Source organism: Hypanus sabinus, chromosome 4 (genome assembly GCF_030144855.1).
Source record: "Hypanus sabinus isolate sHypSab1 chromosome 4, sHypSab1.hap1, whole genome shotgun sequence".
NCBI classification, from domain to species: domain Eukaryota; kingdom Metazoa; phylum Chordata; class Chondrichthyes; order Myliobatiformes; family Dasyatidae; genus Hypanus; species Hypanus sabinus.
This window is the reverse complement of record NC_082709.1, coordinates 43,571,261-43,596,086: the sequence shown is the minus strand read 5'-3', so window position 1 is coordinate 43,596,086 and position 24,826 is coordinate 43,571,261. Positions and strand designations below refer to the sequence as shown.

Here is a 24,826-nt window from a genome sequence, read left to right as displayed (position 1 = left end):
CTATTCCTAAAACACTAGATGTGGGTCTTCCGGCTCCAGTACCTTCTTTTCGACAGCAGGAGTGAGAAGAGGGCATGTTCTTGATGGTGAGGGTCCTTAGTGATGGATGCCACTGTCTTGCGGCACCACGGTGGGAAGGGTTATATCCGTGTTGGTGCTGATTGAATGGACAATCTTTTGTAAACTCTTTGTGATCATGTGTATTGGTTAAGACTTGATCTAAATTCCCTGTTATTCCTATTGAGGGTATGAATTGCAGCAAAATTGTTATCATATAAAAATATTTGTATTGTCTTTCTAGAAAAAAAATCTCTGGTGCCAATTTGGTACATGTCTGTATAAGAGGACATGAAAACGCACTGGCTCTGAAAGCATCATATCAATCACCACCACGTGTTACACAAAATACTCCTGTTGTTGATTTGAAGCAGAATATTCTTACTGTCTTTGCTCAAGATAGTTGAAAGCATGTGTAATGCTTAAACTTTTAAGCATTCCCTATCAAATATTTTAATTTATTAAGAGTATCTTTTCATTTGATGAGAAGGAGGCTTGTTTCTGGTAGAAGAAAGTACCGTGGAATAAAGCGAATGGTATTTCTGTGGCATTTTTTAACTGCACCATTCAAACCTTTAAAAACCTTATAATTTTTATCATTGATCATAATGAGTGCACAATTCTGTTGCTTATTTTAGGAAGCCACAGGTGGTGGGGTAACTGAAGATGAAGGAGAAACCACAGCCGCAGAAGATGTCGATGTCCCATCCAGGCCCTCACACAGTCGAGCCAAACAAGAGGCAGATGATTCAGGTACACTATTCATCTGATGTAGGAAAGGACTGGCTAGTGTTTGTACTTTTAAGAAAAACAAGCATCTGTTAATGCTGTAAAATACACCCTATCCTTGTTATATGAGGGGAATATGCTCCTCGCAGTCGATACATCATGTGAAATTGCACAATGTAATTATTTAAATAAAATAGGAATGCGTTCTGGAGGGCTTCCTAAATATGTTTTATCTGTAATTTATTCACATTTTCATACCAATACATCACAAAAGCAGTACCACAAGGCAACATTCACATTATATTTCATCAATTTAAGGTAATATTCAGTGTAATAAATCATAGAAAGTTAACATACTAGGGTGTAAAGTACTCATCAACAGTGGCAGGTGTGTTTACTCCGGGAGATGAGTGGTTGTTGTGGTGTCGGGCAGCTTTACATGGATAAGGTAGATGGTTGTGGTCCAGGATCATATCAAGCACAGCAAGGGGTGAAGGTAGACTCACAGAACTCTTAGAACTGCCGGCAGCAGGAGATGACACCGGTTTGAAGAAAGTGGTGAGGGTTGTTTGCTTGGCAGCATTTTGTTTTTCAGCATAAATTTGCTTGTAGGGAAGAAGGGTTGACAGCAGGGAACCACTGAAATGTTGACTCCGTTCTAAACTTGGGTCCATGTCCATCGTCATTTGTGCCAAGTGTTCCGACTTCCACCATTCCCTCACCGTTGGTAAACTCCTGGGATTTTCAAAATAGTCTGTTGCTTGCAGCATCTAAGAGAGAGTTCGCTGTAAAAAAGAAATGCCTTGAATGTGGATCACAACTTGGACGAATGGATAAATCAGTGATGTTGTGTTAGGCAGCAGGAAACGCACTGTTATGTTAGGATGAATGTTGTCCAAATGTTTAGGATGGGCTGGCACATTGTCAAGCAACAAAAGAACTTTAAAGGCAAGATCTTGTTTTAGGCAATAGTGTCCCAGAGCTGTGTTACCTGCACCTGATGCCACGCTGTTTATAATTCCCAACTTTTTTCAAGTGTTAAAGCAGTTCTCTGCCGCTCGACAGATGACCCAGGACATGACATCGGATGCTTAGGAGGCTTAGTTAAATATTTCAAGCACAAAATCACTGCACCTTAGGTAAAACCAACAAAAGTTTAAGAGCGCAAGATCGCAGATCCATACCTTGCCAAAATCGATGCGAGACTGGCGGGAGTGAGATTGTGAGGCGTGCACATGGACCTGTATTGGCGGGAAAGCAGTGTTCCTCGCATAACTGAGTTTTGGATGCATATAAGGAAACATTGGTAGAAATAGCTTCCTCGCATAACTGTGAATCTGCATTGTCTGAAGACACATATAACGAGGATAAGGTGTACATGGATTGAAGAAAAACTTTAAATATTGAAGTTTATAGCTAAGATTGTGTATTGTAATCAGGTGAGAGCTTTCATGTATACAAATACAAATATTCTAAAAGTAATTTAGAATAGCATTAGAAGTATAAAATGGCAGATGTTTCAATAATGTGTGTAGGTGTGTAGGCTTCCGTTAGTCTCAATAGGTCATGGATTTGCGCCTTGGAAAGTTTCCAGGGTAACCTGGGCAATATTTTTTTTTATGGAAGACCGGCAGTTGCCCAAGCTGCAAGTCTCCTTTCTCCACGCCACCAATGTTGTCCAAGGGAAGGGCATTAGGACCCATACAGCTTGGCACTGGTGTCGTTGCAGAGCAACGTGTGGTTAAGTGCCTTGTTCAAGGACACACACACAGCCTCAGCTAAGGCATGACCTAGTGACCTTCAGATCACTGGATGAACGTCTTAATCACATGGCCACGTGCCAACACTCAGATATTCAATAATATCTGATAACTGACATATAGGGAAATGAAATTCTCTTAAAGAAGCTACATTTCCAATAGCAACACACACAAAATGCTGGAGGAACTCAGCACGTCCACTGCATCTATGGAAATGAATAGATATTAGACATTTCGGAATGATACCCCTCTTCCAGACTGAGATGGAAGGGGGAAGCATTTTCTGTAGTCTGTTACAGTGAATGTTATAAACCATATTAAGGAATTATGGTGACTTTTTGGCTTTTATTTAAAGTTATAAATACAAAACGTGATATATTGCATTTTTTGGTTTTGCAGAGGAAACCTCTGATGGTGTGAGCAAGTCTGTTCATCGAGTTTTTGCTTCAATGTTTGGTGATCACGTAAGTGATGATGATGACGACGAGGAACATGAACAAAATGAACAGCTCTCTGCTGGAGATGTTTTTGCTTTGGAGATGGAGCTGCAACGAGAACACAAGAAAATGCAAAGGGTGAGCAGTTTCACGATGCTTCCAGCACAGAACATACAACAGTGAGATTGGCTGAATGAGTCAGTTACTTTCGCCCAGTTCTTGAATACTTTCTTTTTCTCTTCATCACGATTTGTAATAAATTTTCTCTGACTGAGCAGTTCAGTAGTTTCAGTTGTCTTATGCATCAGAAGTTATTGGGAGCATACTGTTATCGACAAGTTGGGGTGAATGTTTTTTTTATAGATTTTACAAAATAAATGATCCAAACTACTGGATATAGAATCTTGTAAATAAAAAAGGTCAGTTTAAAAAACTTTGTTCTTGCTGTGCTTTTAAATATAACATATAACAGTTAGAAGTTCTTCAATTCCCACCTCTAGCCAGATGATTTAATAGTGTAAACTGAGTTTCGTAGAACTGTAATGAGTGTAGTCTATATGTTTTGCACTCTGGATACTAGAGTATATTCTTCTGTCTGTTGTGCATGATGTTACCATTATTCACTGCCTTTGGCTCAACTTGATGTAGTGCCTGTAATAGTTTAATACAGTTTAATAGTGCCTTTAATAGGTGTGAAGGTAAGCAGAACTAAGTAAGAGGCATAGTGAGCGTTCATTGGTTATGAATTTGTTTAGGCTGGAGCAGCAGAGCTATTTGAAGAGATATGTTCTATTGTTAAGCAAAGGTTTAGTTATTGTGTATGGCCCAGGTTGAGAACATCTGTCAGTTTATGGTACAGCCAAGGCTGTAAGATTAAATTCCTGAGGAGCTGTTGATGCAAGATTTTTGGGGTTATCAGGATGATACGGTTCATAAATTATTTTCCTAAGCAAGGTGGAAAATAATAAAAAACATTCATAAATTTTTACTAAGAAGCTGACTGTACATTATAACTGCCTTGGTGCCAGTCCACATGGCACTGAGGATTCAGATCCACTGCTCAGATTCAAGTAAACAGATAGTAACCATAAATATCTCTTTATTTCGCAACATTGTTTTAATTCATCTCTGGCATGTACTAGCAAGGCCAGCATTTATTGCCCATTCTTAATTGCCCTTGAGAAGCTGGTGGCCAGTCGTCTTCCTGAACTGCTGTAGTTCTAGTGGTGAAGCTGTGTTCACAATGTTGTTGGGTAGCGAGTGTCAGGAATATACTTCCAAATCAGAACACTGTGCATCCTGCAGTGGGACCTGCAGACAGTGGAGTTTCCATTCATCTCTTGCTTTTGTTTTTCTTGGTAGTAGAGTTGCAGGTTTGGGTCATGGTATTGGAATAGTCCAGGGGGGGAACTACAGTGGATTTTGTAGATGGTACGTACTATAGCCGTTGTACACCAGTGGCAGAGGGAATGAATATTTAGCATGGTGGCTGTGTGCGAATCAGATAGAATGCTTTGTCTCAGATGATGGATGATCCTCGAGATTTGTTGAAGCTACAGTCATCTGGACAAGTGGAATATATATGATCAAACTCCTGACTTCTGCCTAAGAGAGGTAGAAAGGCCTTAAAGTGTCAGGGGGCAGAGACAAGTCACCAGCTGTGAGATACCCAGCCTCTGACTCATCAGCAGATTAGCAAATTTGTTCAATTGAGTGGGCAAGGACCATAAAAATTGACCATGTGTGCTTGTGGTGCATAGCTTCAGCTGGTATGAGGGTTTATGATGATTTAAAGCAGAGCACAAAGCTTGAATGACTCCTTAGTGGTATTCCATTTCAGGAGTAAGTTAGTCTCATTTCACATAATTTGACAAGCATTAATATTTGATTTAGCTAATTGAATGTCACAAGAACTTAGGTATGACATATTTTTTTTGGGTGTAAAAAGAAATGCATTATATGCTGGTAATTACGTTAAGTACTAAAATTGAACTTGATAGCCATTGTCTGCAATGTGCTACAGAGTGTGGAAATGTCAACTGCATGCATGCTGAGTATTTTTTTATCCCCTCTTTTCCTTTGCTATATCAACGACTGCATTGGCACTACCTCCTGCACGCACGCTGAGCTTGTTGACTTCATTAACTTTGCTTCCAACTTGCAATCTGCCCTCAAATTTACCTGGTCCATTTCTGACACCTCCCTCCCCTTTCTTGATCTTTCTGTCTCCATCTCTGGAGACGGCTTATCTACTGATATCTACTATAAGCCTACTGACTCTCACAGCTACGTGGATATTCTTCTTCTCACCCTGTCTCTTGCAAAAATGCCATCCCCTGCTTGCAATTCCTCCATCTCCGCTGCATCTGCTTTTAGTATGAGGCTTTTCTTTCCAGGATGAAGGAGATGTCTTCCTTCTTTAAACAAAGGGGCTTCCCTTCCTCCGCCATCAACTCTGCTCTCAAACACATCTCTCCAATTTCACGCACATCCGCTCTCGCCTCATCCACCCACCACCCAACTCGGGATAGGGTCCCCCTTGTCCTCACCTACCACCCCACCGGCCTCCGGGCCCAACATATAATTCTCCGTAACTTCCACCACCTCTAACAGGATCCCACTACCAAGCACATCTTTTCCTCCCCCCCCCCTTTCTGCTTTCCGCAGGGATCACTCCCTACACGACTCCCTTGTCCATTCGTTCCCCCCCCCCCCATCCCTTCCCACCGATCTCACTCCTGGCATTTATCCTTGTAAGCAGAACAAGTGCTGCACCTGCCCATACACTTCCTCACTCACCATCATTCAGGGCCCCAAACAGACCTTCCAGGTGAGGCGACACTCAACCTGTGAGTTGGCTGGTGTGGTGTACTGCATCCGGTGTTCCCGGTGCAGCCTTTTATATATTGGTGAGACCTGACACAGACCGGGACACCTACGCTCTGTCCACCAGAGAAAGCAGGATCTCCCAGTGGCCACACATTTTAATTCCACGTCCCATTCCCATTCTGATTTGTCTATTGATGGCCTCCTGTACTGTCAAGATGAAGCCACACTCAGGTTGGAGGAACAACACCTTATGTTCTGTCTGGGTAGCCTCCAACCTGATGGCATGAACATTGATTTCTCAAACTTCTGTTAATGCCCCTCCTCCCCTTCTTACCCCATTCCTGATTTATTTATTCCCCCCCTCCTTGTTTCCCTCTGTCTGCCCATCACTCTTTGCCTGTTCTCCATCTCCCTCTGGTGCTCCCCTCCCCCTTTCTTTCTCCCTAGGCCTCCCGTCCCATGGTCCTCCAGCTCTGTATCCCTTTTGCCAATCACCTTTCCAACTCTTAGCTTCACCCCACCCCCTCCTGTCTTCTCTTATCATTTTGGATTCCCCTTCCTCCTCCTACTTTCAAATCTTTTACTATCTTTTCTTTCAGTTAGTCCTGACGAAGGGTCTCGGCCTGAAATGTCGACAGTGCTTCTTCCTGTAGGTGCTGCCTGGCCTGCTGTGTTCCACCAGCATTTTGTGTGTGTTGATCCATATGCTTTATGTTTTATTATCACCAGTACTGTGGAATACTTCTGACCTTAGTTTAGAATTCATAAACCTCCAATGTTATTTGAAATATTTCTTTGAAGTACTGCCTTTGAATTGCCTAGCTATGAATACTCTCTGATTTGTAACTATTTAACATCAATAAAATTAGAAAATATGTACTGCAATTTTGGGTATATCATTAGGGCAGATCATTTGCAGTAAATTTTATACTATGAATTTTATTCTGGATAATTCTGAAGGCTCTATCTCATTAGGAATATAGATACATGATGAAGGTTTTAGAGTGACATAGATGATTCTAGATAATTTGTTATCAGGGAAATTCGTTGAAATTTTATTATTTTCTTTTCATTCTAGTTTATAGTTCTAGAACAAAATGCTTAGAAAAAGGATGATACAATTTAGAATTAATAAAAGATATGGATACTTCAAGAAAGTCTTACGTTAAAATAGAAAATTTCTCATAACCTGAATTAATAATCTTGAATCAATTTCCAGAAAAGACATTTGACTTGGGGTCATTTTAAATAGAAACATAGCACAATACAGGTCCTTTGGCCCACAAAGCTGTGCAGAACATGTCCTTACCTAAGAAATAACCCAGGGTTACCCATAGCCCTCGATTTTTCTGAGCTCCATATACCTGTCCAGAAGTCTCTTAAAAGACCCTATTGTATCCACCTCCACCACCGTCATCGGCAGCCCATTCCACGCTCTCACCACACTCTGCGTAAAAAACTTACCCCTGCTATTTCCTCTGTACCTAAAATCATGGAAATCAAAAAAGTCTTAAGACATTTATAAATCTAATTTTGTCACTATTTTCCTCTCTGGAGAATAGGTAAAGAAGCTAGGTTTAGGGAATGGTTGGTGAAAGAATATCATGTCTAAATCCATGATATCGAATAAAATGGAATGACCTTAGCAGATCAAATGGGCATGCTTCAACTGTGAATCTGATACAGTACACTGTTACATTTGAAATAGAGGGAATTTAACAGGAATCTGTTTTTTTTTACCATTTTTCCACTGTTCAACCTGCAATCTGGTAGGAGAGGCGACCTCGAAGTAAACTCCCTAAAGCATTGAGAGGTCTCATGGGAGAAGCTAATATCAGGTTTGCACGAGGAGACCGTGAAGAGGCTGTGATGATGTGTATGGAAATCATCAGACAAGGTATTACCGTGCTTGGTTTATCATCTTGTTGGAAAGTCGAACCCTACTCTGTATATTTGTAGATCCCGAAACTTATTAAAAATCACACCAAAGAGTATATTATAAAAAATGTTCAGTGTTGTGATCATCAATAAAATAGTATAATTATTTGAGAAGTTTTACACAACTTAGGTTTTTATTCTGTGGAATTTGTTGAGCTTGCTTGTCTTTTTTTCTCAGTATTCAGCAAATTTTGGAATTGGAATTGCTTTGTTATTGTCACGTGTATCAAGGTACAGTGAGTAAAAAGATTGTCTTATGTACTGCTCATGCAGATCAATTCATTACACAGTGCATTGAGGTAGTACAAAACAGTAAAAATGCAGAATAAAGTGTAGCAGCTACAGAGAAGGTGCTAACAGGTAGGCAAGAAGGTGCAAAATCATAACAAGGCAGATTGTGAGATGAAGAGTCCATTTTATCATACTAGGGAAACAGTCATCTTATAACAGCGGGGTAGAAGTCGTTCTTGAGCCTGTGTTGTATGTAATTTTATATCTTTGTATCTTCTGCCTGATGGGCGAGGGCTGAGGAGAGAATGACCAGGTGGGTGGGGCACTGTATTTAATTTTGGGGCTGCTTTACTGAGGCAGTGAGAAGTATAGACAATATATGAGGTATATAAATTTTGTTCTATTGGCACAGTCACTTTACAAGTGAATACCATATTCAAGTAATAAATTATAAACAATTGAGTTAACTGATGTGACAACAAGCACTGGTTAAGCAGAACTGTATTCAGTACTGAATGCCTTGTACATATTGATAATGGATCCTTGAGGCAGTGCAGAGCAGAACCACATGACAAATTTCTATGGTAATAGGTCTGCACTTTTAAGACAGGCTGAGCAATGGGCTTTTCAGGTTGTTCCTAAGAATGAAATTTTAAGAAATGCAATGGAGATAAAAACAAGGAAATGTTTAGGAACTCTCTGAATTACTAGTAAGTGGTTGGAATATGAATGATATTTTGAAGCCTTTTGTTAAAAGAGAAAGGCGGATCTTATTATTTTTCAAAAGCATAACTATAGTGCATTATGTGCATTTGCTTTAATGATAACTTGCACTTACAGATTTTGTTTTGTATCAAAAAATGTTGTATGTGCTTCACGTTTTATTAACAATCAAAATTTGACACCGCACTTTGAGATATCAAGTTAGAGGGCCAGTGAAGAATCGAGTTTGAATAAAAGCCAGAGCTTTAAGGAGGGAATTCCAGAGCCTCAGTTCTTGATAACTTAAGTCACAGTCGTCTCCAGAGGGGTTAGAATTTAGTATGTGTAGATGAAATTAAGGGTTTCAAGATTTGTTTTGGAGGCACACAGATTCCAAAGGGTTGTATTACTGGAGAATATTACAGAGCAGGAATGGTCAAGAAGGGATTTGAAAATAAAGATGAGGTTGTTTATTTGTAATTTAATGATACATGTTTTTTGAAAATTGTGTTCTAAAGCTATTCCATATTAAAACTATTGAGTGTGAGTGTGTAAAGTAGCAAATACAAAATGAAAGAAATGAGTTTGTTGGGTTATGCTGACTGTTGTGTGAATCCTTCCACATGTTCTAAGTTCTACTTGCTTTCGGCTCCCATTCCCCTGTTACCCATTACTTTTAAGAAATAATAATCTACAAAGTCGCAACATCTAAAGTGAGAAATGCAGAAGCCAGCCATTTTGTGCTTTTATCTATATTAGGATTTTTAAAATGTTAAACACGTTTAGGGCATAATTTGAAAACAAATATATGCTATTGATGGATCTTTAAAATACAGTCAAGGAAGATCATTTCAAAGACAAAATGGGCCATATTTCATTAAGTTACTTCTAGTAATGTTTTACTTTACTAATAAATAACAAAAATATGGGCAAAGGACAATTCAGAAGCAGTATGTCACTGGCAATTTTATAACTGTGTTCCCAGCTTCTGAAATAACTTCAGGGCCAATAACATATCATGTTTATTTCATTAACATCTTTCAAAAATAATTTGCGTTTTTGTTATTTTAACAGGTGGAATATGTTTTCATTAAATTAAGAGTTTACTGTCAAAGGACTTGTAGGAAATAACTGCTCACAAACTAATTAAATAATTTTAATTTTGTAATGAATATTATAGATTTGTTTTCTTTCTCCTAGCTCCTCTTGCTTATGAGCCCTTCTCTACCCTTGCAATGATTTATGAAGATCAAGGAGACATGGAGAAATCATTGCAATTTGGATTAATTGCAGCTCATTTAAATCCCAGTGATCCAGAGGAGTGGGTGAAATTGGCTGAAATGTCTCTTGAGCAAGACAATATCAAACAGGCTATTTTCTGTTATTCTAAAGGTATAGTTAAGTTAATCTCTTAAATGGAAATTAAAACAATGAAAGGTGATTCAGTGTGAGTTTTGGTCTTGGAATAACAACCCAGTGACTGTCAGTTTGATTCCTACCTTGGCAAGCTGTGAAGTTGTGTATGTCTAATAATTTATGCACTAGCATCAAAAGAAAAAAAACACAAAGGTCATCTGATTTTTATATAAACCCAGCTGGTCAACTAATGTCCTTCAGGAAAAGTAGCCTGTTATCTGACCACCTGTGATTCATAAATAATGAGGTTGACTCTGATAACCTCTGAAGGGAACAAGTAAGCTTCTGCATAATAGACAAATCACAAACAAGAGAAAGTCTGCAGCTGCTGGATATCCAAGTAAAACACACAAAATTCCGGAAGAATTCAGCAGGCCAGACAGTGTCTATGGAAAAAATTTAGTCAATGTTTCGGGCTGAGACCCTTTGGCAGGACTGGGGAAAAAAAGATGAGTAGATATAAAAGGTGGGGGAGGGGAGAGAGAAACACAAGGTGATAGGTGAAACCGGGAGGGGGAGGGATGAAGTAAAGAGCTGGGAAATTGATTGATTAAAGGGATACAGAAAGAAAAGGCGGGAGGAGCACCAGAGAGAGGCAATGGGCGGGCAAGGACATAGGGTGAGAAAGGGAAAAGGGGATGGGGAATGGTGAAGGGGCGGGGGGCATTACCAGAAGTTTAAGGATTCAGTGTTCATGCCATCAGGTTGGAATCTACCCAGGTGGAATACAAGGTGTTCTTCTTCCAACCTGAGTGTGGCTTCATCATGGATAGAGGAGGCCATGGATGGGAAGTGGAGTTAAAATGGGTGACTTCTGAGAGATTGCGCTTCTTCTGGCAGACGCAGTGTAGATGCTCAGCGAAACAGTCTCCCAATCTACGTTGGTTCTCGTCGATATATAGGAGGCCACAGGAAGCACTGGACACAGTGTATGACCCCAACAGACTCACAGCTGAAGTGTTGCCTCACCTGGAAGGACTGTTTGGGGCCCCAACTTTTTTCTATAGATGCTCCCTGGCCAGCTGAGTTCTTCCAGCATTTTGTGTGTGTTACTCCATTGTAGACATTATCTGTAGTAATCTGACATACCTAACAGCAGCAGAATTATGGTTAAGCTGAATGGATGCACTTCGTAAAGTCTTGCTCACCAGTGCGGTGTCTGTCTTTGGAATGCTACCCAAAAACTTGATGAGAAACAGCTGGACATGGTAATAGCCACAGTTCAACCTCAACATCCCAGATTCTTTTACCACCATCCCTAGGTATATTCTGTTGTGGCAATAGGATACCATTGTATGAACCAAAATAGGCAATTTGAGTCCTTAAGCCAGTTCCATTCCTTAATGAAATTGGGGAAATTACTTAAACTGAGAAAATCACTTGAAATTGGGAATTATTTGTACTCTCAGATGGTTATATCTTTAATTAGCCTCAGAATTGACATCAGATTGCTTGAGTTCTCATGGCATTCAGGACAAGGGATACACCAGCACTAACAGCTCCATTCTTGAGCTCATAAATCAGCATTCTTCAGAATTTAGCATCATTCTCTGAGGGAAGGAAAGGAACACTATATGTGGAAGACTTTTGTTTCTGATGGAAGTAGTGCTGAAAGATCAAATTGATAATGAGACTGTTTTCTGTCTTGTCTGTAAATGATTATATTGGTAGGTAACCAGTTCTGCAGTTTTGTTACAAAGTGATCATCTTGCACTGATTATTGTGGCACTACTAAGAGGGACAGAACAATACAGATGGTCCAAAATAGAGTATCATTGAGGAGGTGTGAGTGAAACAGCAGCAGAATTATGTACACAAGTGATACTGCAGATGCTGGGACGCTGATAATCTTGAGAAACACACAAAGTGGGTCAGCCAGCGTCTAGAGAGAGGACTAAACTATTTCAAGCCGAGACTCTTCATCATATCTATAGAAGAATGGAGAAGAAGCCAGAATAAGAAGGTGTGGGGGAGGGGAAAGAATACAAACTGGTAGATGATAGATGAACCAGGTAAGGGATGAACATCAATTTCTCTAACCTGGTAATTTCTCCCTCCCTCCACCTTTTCCTTTTTTTTGCCATTCCCCATTACAGCTTCCGTCTTACCACTTCTCAGCTGCCCATCACCTCCCTCTGGTAGCTCTCCTCCTACCCTTTCTCCAGTGGTCTCCTATCAGATTCCTCCTTCTGTAGCCCTTTACCTCTTCCACCTTTCACCTCCCAACTTCTTACTTCATGCCCCTCCCCCACCTACCCACCTTCACCCTCACCCTCATCTGACCTGCTCAGTTCCTCCAGCAGTTTGTGTTCCAGCAGAATTGTATACTTTTGCAATAGCTAACTTCCAGGCCCAAAGATTGTGATCATCATCAGTCCAGAAGTCTGATCCTGGTTCAATGTAGGTTATCAAGGGGTGTGTCTGAATTAGCAGCAGGTGATAAACAAACTATAGTACAACACTAATGAAGCTCGTAATACTGCATCTGAAACAGTGGCAGTGACAATCTTAAAATGGAATTAAATAGTATTATAAGGTCTAGATTGGAGTATTGCTTAACAATTATTAGGGAATGGAAAAGGAGAAATTTGTAAATAATTGGAGGAGGAAGAGGTTCCAAGAATGTCCCCAGTTATGTGAAACCCACCAAGACTCAAGTGTTTGTGGGCATCTTTGTTGATTTTACTCGGCTTCCTTTTCTTTCCACACCAATTAAGATACTAATATAAACACATAATATCACTTAAAGCTTTTGGAAATGCTTAAGAATTTTAAATTCCATCTGCAGTTATTTTCATGCAGTTTTATAAAATTTCCAGCATTAGTCACTTCTTTCCTTTTGTAATTCTCTGAACATTGAAGGTAATCATACTGGATGTGGGTTATTTATTACCTAAAGTGCTTAAATCCTGTTTATGCTTGTGTTATGACATATGCATTTTTCTTGATTATTGTTTTTTGACCGTACTACCATAAATTCAGACCTTTCTCGTCTCCATACTTCCAAATCCTTTGTGCAAAATTTTCAATCATTTTTCTGACACTGATTTCAATTGAAAGCTTCACAGTGTTGAGCTCCAAGGTCAATAGCAATCAAACATCCAATCCCAGCTCTACTGACTTTATTAACTGTGGAAAATCCTGGCCTAGTCATAATCCTGCCTGCATTTCCAGAAACGGCAATATTGCTGCACAAGCCGTCATAGAGAGAGACGGCACAGAAATGAGCCTTTCGATCCACCAAATCCATGTAAACATCAGCCTCCATTTACACTAATCCTACATTAAGCCGAATTTCTTTCTATTCCTCATCCATTCTCATCAGTTCCCCTCAGATTCTACATAATAGGGACAATTGACTAATTAATTAATCTCCTAAACTGCATATGTTTGGGGTGTGAGAGAAGAATGAATACTTAAAGGAAACTCGTGCTTTCATGGGATGAACATGCAAACTCCACATTTACAGCACCCAAAGATCAGAATTAAACCAAAGTGCCTGTTGCTGTGAGGTAGAGCTCTTCTGTCTATCTTGTGTGGCCTTAATACTGTAAACTTGTGCTTGTGAAAATAGAATTGCCTGAGAGTCTAGTTCTCGTAGTACATTAAAACATCATAGACTGAGGGGCCTGTACTGTATTCTTTGTAGAAGTGGTTAAGATATTTAAGTTTTTGATCAGTGAAATAGAGTGTGTGTGTGTGTGTGTACTTCAGAAAATATTTCTGAAGCTTTCATGAAATTTCACAATGTTTTGCAAGCTGTTTAACTTTTATCTAAATAGTTTATCTAATCAGGTGAAACTTTCTTCAACAATTGTGTGGAAGAAAATTGCAGTTTTGCCCTACTGGTCACTTTCTAACCATGATCTATTTCTTAAACAAGGTTTTAATTAGTAGTTGTGATAAAAGGAATGTAGTTTAAAATGCATGATCTTAAATAGTAAAAAGCCTAATATACATAACTGATTTGTCCATAACATTTAGCCATAAAGTATGATACAACAAATGTGCGGTACCTTTGGGAGCGCAGCAGCCTTTATGAACAGCTTGGTGAACACAAGCTGGCTATGGATGGATACAGGCGCATCCTTAACATTCTGCCACCTACTGATGGGGAGCACTTCATGCAGCTAGCCAGAGACATGGCAAAGTAAGTTACCACAGTAATGATCCCTTATCACAGTATCATTATCATTATCACAGTAATGATTAAAAAACACTTATTAATCCACATTTTAGTTTGTTATCAGTAAAACAAAATTTCTTCACATTAAGTTTTCAAGTTTACTCAAGCTAATTTGGCTATTATACTAAGGAAAAGGATTAAAATGTGACAATCTGAAATTATTTTTAGATTTGAGCTTTCAGTCCTATCATAAATAGACTCAAAGAACCTAGCCAAGCTATGGCTAAAGGAGCTGGGATGTTGCATTTTTTTATCCAGCTACCTGTGATGCCTGGGCAGGAACATTGCTTTGATCCTTTACCTAATAACGATTGCTTTGAATCAAATTAACCATTCATTTTAAGTTATGTAAAGGTGATGATTAACATCTCATTTTATGTAGGTGAATGTCATGCCTTGAACCAAAATACTTTGTGTTTATCTGCCTACACTAAGTAAAACTAAGTTTTTTTACTCACTCCCTCAGGGTTGAGGATAATTTGCTTGCACTCCAGGTGTGTGCATTCTAAGGTGGCTTATGTGGTTATGTGGGATTTGTAAGCTCTGACACAGATGGCTGGTTTGTATAGGAAGTGCCTTCCTTCTACCATTTTTGGTAGATTCTTTATGGTATTGTGAATACTCCTTTGTCATTTTGATTCTGGTGTCAAGCATGTGAATATCATCACAGAGATGGCAGAGTGTAATTAAGCCATTTATTAAGGATGTTGCCTTGGGAGAGAATGCTGATACTGGTTACTTATCCCTGTAGTGCATTTGAGGCAGCATTGGGGATACTCCGTTCATGTACAGTGTTTTTTTAAAGATGTTTTCATCCATATGGAACAATATGGATTTTATTCTATTTTAGGTAAATCTAATGCTTATATTGAATGTAAAGTTGTACATGGAAAGTAGGTATATTATTTGTAGATAGTGATAACGCAGCTATGCAGCTTTTGCCCACACAGCCTTTTATGGGATTGGGCTGGATCTTGCCCCAAGGTGCTGCTACTGACCATGTACCTGACTTTTGTTGATTATTGGACACTGTTGTTGACAGAATTCACTGATACTTCATTCTCCAAGATGTCCCTTTGATTTTGAGCAATGTTAATGCTAGTACTAGGTATTAGGTACTCTGCCGACTATTTACATGGATTTTCTTCCCTACTGCCATGCCACTGAGCACATAGCTGCACTCCACCAGCTTGATGTTCCCCAGCTCTTTTATTCACTGAGTTTGACTCTGGTTTCTATTCTTTTCTTCGATTGGGTTAGATACTCTGTGTACTGTATACAGTCAGCCCTCCTTATCCGTGGGTTCCGCGTGTGCGGATTCAACCAATCACAGATTGGGAAAACCCGAAAGTTCTCTCTCTAGCACTCACTGTTTGAGCATGTACAGACATCTTTTTCTTGTCATTATTCCCTAAACAATACAGTATAACAACTATTTACATAGCATTTATATTGTATTAGGTATTATAAGTAATCTAGAGATGATCTAAAGTACAGGCAGTCCCCGGGTTATGAACAAGTTCCATTAAAGTCTGTCTTTAAGTCGGATTTGTATGTAAGTCGGAACGGGTATATCCGGTATTATTTAGCGTCAGTTAGTCAAATGTTTGTTTTAGTATATTGTATATATTTTACTTTTCTATGCTTATAAAACACTTAAGAAATGCATGCATTTCAATAATTAAACCGCTGCATTGCTTAGTAATAATTGTAGCTTTCATCAGGGCAGGGCCTTTAACATGCTCCATTATTCTCACTTATCCTTTAAAATTGTCCTGATCGTTGACAGACTGTAGCCTAACACTTTTCCAATGACTGATGGCATTTCACTTCTTTCTGATCGCTTTATTATTTTCACTTTATTTTCAATTGTGATCGTTTTCCGTCAACAGAACAGAAACACTGCGGATTCAGCAGCAGCCACGGGCGGTGGGTCCTGAGCTCCCCCAGGTCCTAAAGTCCATCTGCACTGAGACGGGTTAAATAAGCATCCGCGTTTTTTGGTATCCATGGGCGGGGGGGGGGGGGGGGGGGTCGACTGTATTCTTAATTAACACTGAGCTGCCCAATATTTGCCAGAAAGCAAAAACAAACACAATTTATAGCATCACTATTTGTTTATATTCTAATAAATATTTCCCAGAGTGCCAGGAACCAGCTTGGAAGCATTATATTCTGAATGAGGCTGTAATTAGGAGTTTATTGCACACCTTACTTGAATTGGAACTAGTGGATGAAGGAAGTGTTTAGGCTGTGTTGATTTTAAGATCAATTATTTAGAAATAGATGTTTATTCTAAAACCTGACTTTTTTCAGAAGTTACTATGAAACTAATGATATTACATCAGCTATTGGTGTGATGGAAGAGGCTCTTAGCAAACATCAGAGCCTAGTTTCTGCTGAGGATGTGAACATGGCAGCTGAACTGTACCTCTCGAGCAAACAGTACGATAAAACATTAGAGGTAGGTATGTGTGAGCAACAGGAAAGATGGATGAAGTGGTGCCTTTCTATTGGAATGCATTATTTTCCAGATCAGCAAGTTTGGTCACTTGTAAACTGAGTCAAATTATTCAGTGGTGGGAGTGCTAAGGGATCATGTAATAACGATTCAGTAGGAGTCACTGTTTGAAGTTGAATGCTGTTGCTATATCAACAATATTCCATCTTTATTAATTTCTTTCTATCTTGTTGACTTGATTATTATTTTTGCATTAACACTTTCATTGCTTTCCTTTGCATTTTCAGATCTTCTATTTACACAACAAAAAAAATCATTCATTACTTTTAGTTGTTTTGCATATCCCTGTGGTGCAGAAAACTGAATTGAGAAGCTATCCTCAACCACAAATAGTTTATCAAAATTATCTTAAAGGACAAGATTATATTCTGCAATAATATCATGTGATGCTCTATCCTTTATTTGAAATAACATTCTTCTTAGCTACTACCCAATATTCAATATGCTCTTTATAAAATGTATTATTATTAAAATGGATGCTTGATTTTGAATGATCAAATACTGCATACTTTTACTTTTCAGATCTGGTCTGCCTCACGTCAGTCTTGGATGACTAAAAGTGTTCCCCAATTCTACCTTGTACTTAAATTTCAAATTATGGCTCATTTTTATTCATATTCCACCTTATTTCAGTGGGGTCACTTTTGCTGAACAAAATCGTCTAACCAAAAACTCTGTTTGCCACCTTAAAATGTCTGTATAGATAAATTTTAGGATTCTGCTTCATAATGAGAAGAGTGTTGAAACCATATCTAGTCCATCATTTTTACAACTTAAATATGTTGGAGATTGATGTCTCCAGTATTTTCATTATCAACCCTTTCAAAGCCACCATTCATGAAGCCCATTGGGTCCAGAATTGTAGTTCATGTTCTCTTGTGTAACAGGAACAGAAGACTAAGTAGTGGGAGCATTTTTCATGATTCTACTTTACCATTTCATAAGATGCTTGTTTCACATAATTATTCAGCAATAGTCCAATACTTCATTATGGTACCCCAATTCAAATTCTGTCACCTAAATCTTCTTGAGAGGTTGGTGGTTCCCTACACTTCAACAAATTCATTTCAATATCCTTTGCCCTATTTTTAAATCTTCTTGGGCCTTGTTGATTTTAATCTTCTGCAGCCTTGTTATGTTCCAGCATATATACTTCTAGTTAAGGACAAACTCCCTAAAACACATCTACTTCCTGCAACAATTACTTTTTGAACATCCAATTTCCTTTTTTTTTGTTCACCTTTCATCTAGTATATAGGTACTGATAAGTTCTTATTTAATAAAAAAGTAAGTGGCTTTGAACTTGCAATATTTTGATACAAGCCTGTTTGATTTTTCTTTCTTTCATAGATTATAACTACTTTTACTGAAGTTGTGGTTGAAAAGATTTCTTCAAAAAAAGATCATGCAGAGGAAGGTAAAAAGTGCTTTTGGGTTTGGGCTTACAAGTAATTTTTAGGATTTGTTAATGTTATGGGGCAATTATGTATTTATGGACTGTATGCAATAGTGCTTTAGATACTGGTATTTCACACTTGGATCTGCTTTTGAACCAGCTCAGTTGGTAGGATGAAGGTTTCATATACTTATGCAACTGTCCTCTATGAAACTAATTCCAACAGACAACTTACTCTGATTGCAAATACACACCAGCCTATCACTCAAAACTTTCTCTATTTTAGTGCAAATTGGTCATCTCCCTCTGAAAGATCATGCAATTTCATGGTGTGAAATGTAGAACATATTGTGTTAAGAAATGCTCTTCTGACGTTAGGCCTGATGAATGTTGTTGATAGAGTGGATGAATCTTTACTCTGTTCCTGATCTGACTATGATTAATGTTGACACAGTGCACCTGAAGTGGGATATTTTCCTCATTTGCTCAACATTTAATTATTGCTTATAGTTGAATATTTGCTTTTCAATGGCATGGTTTTCGTAAGTGATCCACTGCATATGTTAACACTGTGGTATAGCATATCAGTTCTTTACCGCTCTACATCTTTCAAATGCGGTGTCCTGCAATATAGGACGCTGTTTTTGAACAAGTCTTCTTTATATTAAGTACTCCTAGTAACTACACATAGATAATTTGTTGCTTTTTTGGTAAAGGCACAGTTATTCTGTTCTTATACGGAAGCAATTCTAAGCCATATGGACAGGCTCTGTTCATAATGCTTAAATCAGATATAAAACTCCTATGAATACAAATCTTTGTTCCAAAGTTATGTGCACATATTTTTTTTAATAGGCATTTTTCTAAGAATTAAGCAGCAATCTCTATTTGTGCGGTGTCTTCCAGAAAGAAAATTCTTAAAGTGCTCCATACATTAGGGTAAAACATGAAACAAAGGGAGAGATAAAGGAAGAAACACCAGCAACAGGGGTTTTAAGAAAGATGCATTGCAATATGTTGGCTTGTCCATCAGCTGCTAAATCATTTTTGAATGATTTGTTTTGATTGTAGTGAAAACGTACATTCCTGAAAATCTTGCTTGCAGAAGGTTAAGAAGTGAATTGCTAACAGTAAGCCAAGAATTGATTGGTAGCCTGGGCTGAGTGTATGATGTTCAGGTTAGGAATGAGAAGGAGAGGAATGAAAAAAGGGAAGAATTCTAGGTGTAGAAAGGTATTTTATTTTCTTTAAGATACTGAATACAAACTAAACTACTCTCTGTGCTGTCTCTTATTCTAGAGATTACTTACAACTGTCAGATTCCAGATGGAGTTCCTATAGATATCCAAGTTAAGCTGATGGTGTGCTTGATCCACCTTCATATTCTTCAGCCCCTTGAGGTAAGTTGCAGGTCAATGTGAGTTGTGAATTCAATTATGACCACTCAAGGATCTTAAGCTAAATACACATGCAGTAATTCGACTGAACATTAATAAACTGCTTTGCAATCACTGTTTGTGCAGAAAGTGATAAAATAAAAGGACAGTTAAAGAAAGAGGCAACAATTACGGGAAAAAAATTATGCTGATTAGTCAGAAAGATACATCATTGTACAGTGTATTGGTCCACACTTCAGAAACCAAATCTTAATGAAATAGTACTGTATCTCTAATTTTCCTCAATACAAACTAATATTCTTCACTATGCTGTGGAGGGGTGGTAAAAAGATAGCATTTGAACTACTAGTGGTTATTCCAAGAAACCAATCAGTTTCAATAAGTACAGTATTAACAGTCTGAGAATAAAGTAACAATGTAGGTGTGGGCTGAGTGCACAATGAGAAATAGTTAAGAGAAACAGTTTGATCACATTTTTTGTGTTTTGTTCAAGTGAGGAGCGGCAGTGCCAAGGAAACAATTTTAATGTGTGCAAGTACCTACAGTATATCTGGTGTTGAATTATTTAACTGTAAGTTAGTAGTGCTTGAAAAATGTTACAGTAATACAGTAATAATCGTTGTTGTCCTGTTAGATTTCTCATTAACACCAATATGAGGTAGCACTTATGTCCAGAGTGATGAAGTGTATTGAGAGGTTGGTGATGAAGCATATCAACTCCTGCCTGAGAAGTGACTTAGATCCGCTCCAATTTGCCTACCGGCACAACAGGTCCACAGCAGATGCCATTTCATTGGCTTTTCACTCAACCCTAGAACATTTGGACAGCAAAGGTGCATATATCAGGATGTTCTTTATCGACTACAACTCAGCATTCAATACTATCATCCCCTCAAAACTGATCAATAAACTTATAGACGTTGGCCTAAGTATTTCCTTGTGCAATTCGATCCTCTGTTTCCTCACTGCAGACCCTAGTTGGTTCAGATTGGCAACAACATTGCCTCCACAATCTCCATCAGCACAGGTGTATAACAAGGCCATGTGCTTAGCTCCCTGCTCTACTTGCTTTACACTTATGACTGTGCGGCAAAGCATAGCTCCAATGTCATAGTTAAATTTGCTGACGACACCACTATTGTTGGCCGAAGCAAGAATGCTGATGAATCAGCATCTAGGAGGGAGATTGAAAATTTGGCTGAGTGTTGCCACAACAACAACAACCTCTTAGTCAATGTCAGAAAGACCAAAGAGCTGATATTTGACTTGAGGAGGAGGGCACTGGAGGTCCATGAGCCACTCCTCATTGGTGGGAAGGATCGGCAACTTTAAATTTCTAGGTGTTACCATTTCAGAGGAATTGTCCTGGCCCAGCAAATAAATGCAATTACGAAGAAAGCACGCATTGCCTCTGCTTCCTTTGGAGTTTGCGAAGATTCAGCATGACATCTATAACGTTAACTAACTTCTGTAGATGTGTGGTGGTAAGTATATTGACTGGTTGCATCACAGCCTGTTATGGAAGCTCCAATGCCTTTAAACGGAAAAGCCTACCTAAAGTAGTCGATGTGGTCCAGTCTAACATGGGGAAAGCCCTTCCTGCCATTGAGCACATCTACATGGAGAGCTGTCACAGAAAGCAGCATCCATCATCAAGGGGTCTCACCACCCAGTTCATGCTCTCTTGGTGCTGCTGTCATCAGGAAGCAGGAGCCTCAGGACTCACCAGGTTCAAGAACAGTTATACCCCTCAACCATCAGGCTTCTGAATCAGAAGGGGTAACTTCACCCTACTTGCCCATCACTGAACTGTTACCACAACCTATGGACTCATGTTCATGAGGTGTTCATCTTCACCTCATGTTCTTGAAATTTATTGCTTATTTATTTAATTAATTATTATTATTAGTTCTTTTTTCTCTTTCTTTTTGTATTTGCATAGTTTGTTGCTTTTTTGCACCTCTTGGTACGGTCTTTCGTTGATTCTGTTATGGTTATTGGGTTTATTGAGTATGCCCTCAAGAAAGTGAATCTAAAGGTTGTAAATGGTGTCATATATGTACTCTGAATAATAAAATAACTTTGAACTTTAAATAAGTGGAAGGCTTGTGCTATACTTTGAACAATTTACCTGCTGTGGATTCAATCAGATGAGTAGATGTGACATAAGCTGACTTCAGTTTTGATTCTTTAAGCAAATAGTAGAATTTTGTTCTGCCTGTTTTAGCGGGGTGAAAGGTAAGCTTCTAGCTCCCCCACCCACTTCTTTTTGTGTGCCACTTTTATTAAATATCAGGAAAATTAAATTTTCCTCAGTTTTAATGAATGTGACTCTATTTTCTGGCTGTTTAAAGATGACACCAGTTTTAAATCATTTACTATTATTATTATGTATAAATATGGTTATCTTTATAGATATATAGTGCTAATATTTTAAATAGATAATACATTTTCTTTATAGAAGGTATTCACAGATTTGATTGAAAGCTTCAGTATTAGATTTTTAATTAATTCACCTTACTGAAAATAGAATATTTCGTGCTTTATTTGAAGTTCCAGAATACAGAGAAACAATACTGTGGATACAGGAAATCTGAAGTAAAAAAGGAAATGGAGAATGAGTGAAGTCCATCAATGAAAGCTCATCAACACAAGTTATTAACCCTGTTTCTTTCTCCATAATGTTACCTAATCTTCTGATTATTTCCAATGCCTTCTGTTTTTTTTCCTCAGACTAGCCCTTGTTTTAATCTGTAGTTGAGATTAATTTGAAATCCCTTTCATGATCAACCTTATTATTACAAGCATGCAGTGTGCTTTAAATTTTATAATGATGCAGTCTATTTTACAATTCAGTGAGGGCAGAATTTCATTGAAGCTTCTTTTGAAGAGTGAGGAAAATAATTGCAAAAAGCTGAATAGTGTAGCTCCTCTTAATTGCCATGTTGGATTCTTATTATCTGCAGCTTTTAATGACTCACTTAATGGAACAGAATCCTGAAGACATGGGAGACCTCTATTTAGATGTAGCCGAAGCTTTCCTAGAGATTGGCGAGTATAATTCGGCATTGCCCCTTTTGAGTGCCCTTGTTTGTTCAGAACGATACAACCTTGCAGTGGTCTGGCTCCGTCATGCAGGTAATTAAATTTAGATCTTGGAAGTCTTGTTACTCAAAGCAAATCGTATGTTGACATTTATTGGAAGAATCAAAAATGGTGAAACAAGCATGTGCAGCACTTGCAGGGAATGAAGACATGCTGCTGGCGACAGAATAAGATTCACCTAGTTTCAAGTTAAAGAGAATTGTTAATTTGGTTTTACTTATATTGACAGCTTGCTTTAGACAGCAACTTGATTAAAACAAATATGATTGTAGCTATGAATATAGGTTGGATAAATTAGGGTTGTTTTCTTGGAGCAGATGAGACTGAGGTGTATAAAGTTTTGATGACTAAAATGAATTTCATAAAGTGAGAAGTCAAACATTAGGGTGGAGTGATTTACAAAAATTGGTAGAATGGGGATGACAAAGCATTCTTTTCTGCACAGAGGGTGTTAGAAGCCTGGAACACACTGCCTCATCATAACTTGGCCATTACTGGAGGATTAGTTTTGTTTTTAATAGTTGGAAAGCATTAATCAAATTAAAATTGCATTGCTGTCATGGTGGAATTTGATGTCTGGTCTTTTGATTAGTATCCCAGGCACTTGGATTACTAGTAAACTAAATAAAATGTCACAGAACCATCATTCCCTATTGTCAGTTCTATACAGTGTAGGTAATACAAGTTCTTGTGATACTTATATTATGAGATTTGATAAAAGACAGCTGTTTGAAGAGGAAAAGTATAGAAAGAAGCACAAGAGGAAGCCAGAGAAATGGGACACAAGGTGGTAGAGTTGGACAGCCTCCTCCTCATGAATCTTATGTAATTGAGCGCTCCTTTTGAGTTCTGGCACTTTGGCTTTTGGAGGGGGTTAAATGTGACTTGGTCAGTTGATCATTCGTAGTAACTGGTTCATGGAACTGGTGGTAGAAATCTGTGCTAAAGTGTTATCATTTCACCTTGTACTTTCATGCACATATTTCTCTCAGAACTGCATAGCAAGAACAAAGGTAACCAGAGAAAGTTATTATGCAGCCGTGGGAAATAGGAAAACTTGAATGCAATTTTAAAATCTGTCTAAAAATAGTCATTACAATAATGAAATTTATGTATGTGTTTTAACTTCTTCAAAATATTATCTATAATTTATAATATCTATTATTGCAAAACAGAAAAAAATTTAAAAATTCCATTAGATTATTTTTATTTTCATTGCTATTATTCATTATTAGATATTCAATATTAATTATTATTTCTTATTAGAAAATTAGAGGATTTGCTTTGCCAAATGAGAGCCTGTTTGCATCCTTGAGTTGTGAACACAATGAAGAAAGTGGCAGGTGTAATAAAAGCACTTGAATACAGATCAAACAGTGTATCTGTACTTCTCAGTCTGTCTCACAGTCCTTCCCTTACTTTTCTTTCCTGTCTCACCCAAAGTTGGAAAATTTTATCAGTTGTCACTCCCAATTTCCAACTTTGTTTCAACCACATTTGTTCATCTATGACTTTTGGCTTACATTCTTCAACTTATCACCATGTCAAGATTCAAGGTTGTTTAATGTCATTTCCAGTACTGTATACATTTGTAAAGGAGAACAAAATAATCATTACTTTGGAACTGATGCAGCTCAAAAGAAAATACAGTAAGATAAAGAGCACAATAATAATATATCCATAGATTGTATGTCCATAAAGTGACACAAGGAGTGTCTGTACATAAGGTGACTATCAGGAAATGATAAAGTAGTGGTGGTTGGAGTTGTGCTGTGGTGGGTTAGTGGATGGAGGTGTTGATCACCCTTACTACTGAGGAAAAGTAACTTATTTTAGTCTGCTTGTCTGACATGGATGCTATATAGCCTCCACCCTGATGGCAGTGGGTCTACAGTCTATGAGCAGGGTGGATGTGATTCTTTATTATGTTATTTGCCCTTTTCTGGTACCTTTCTGTTTATATGTCCTTGATGGCCAGAAGGCTGGTGCTGATGATGAAAGATTGAGCAGTTTTAACCCATTTTAAAGCCTTCCTGTTCACCACAGTGCAATTTCTGTATCAGGCAGTGATGCTGCTTGTTAGGATGCTCTCTACTCAGCATCTGTAGAATAACGTGACTAT

At 38.3% G+C, this 24,826-nt stretch overlaps 1 protein-coding gene across 3 annotated transcripts in view; it reads left to right on the top strand.

The window, feature by feature from the left end:
- The window catches only part of gtf3c3 (general transcription factor IIIC, polypeptide 3), a 46,438-nt gene that overhangs the window by 1,294 nt on the left and 20,318 nt on the right, over positions 1-24,826 (top strand). For 2 of the 3 annotated variants that reach the window (XR_009511624.1, XM_059966918.1), the window contains exons 2-10: positions 696-810; positions 2,946-3,121; positions 7,586-7,709; positions 9,884-10,075; positions 14,084-14,249; positions 16,602-16,749; positions 18,157-18,223; positions 19,502-19,602; positions 22,566-22,737. Coding sequence is in view for 2 of the 3 variants with exons in the window: in XM_059966918.1 (XP_059822901.1) it covers positions 696-810; positions 2,946-3,121; positions 7,586-7,709; positions 9,884-10,075; positions 14,084-14,249; positions 16,602-16,749; positions 18,157-18,223; positions 19,502-19,602; positions 22,566-22,737 (1,261 nt within the window). In the remaining variant the exon portion in view is untranslated. The remainder of the gene's footprint in view (positions 1-695; positions 811-2,945; positions 3,122-7,585; positions 7,710-9,883; positions 10,076-14,083; positions 14,250-16,601; positions 16,750-18,156; positions 18,224-19,501; positions 19,603-22,565; positions 22,738-24,826) is intronic. The other variant, XM_059966919.1, reaches the window with a different exon arrangement.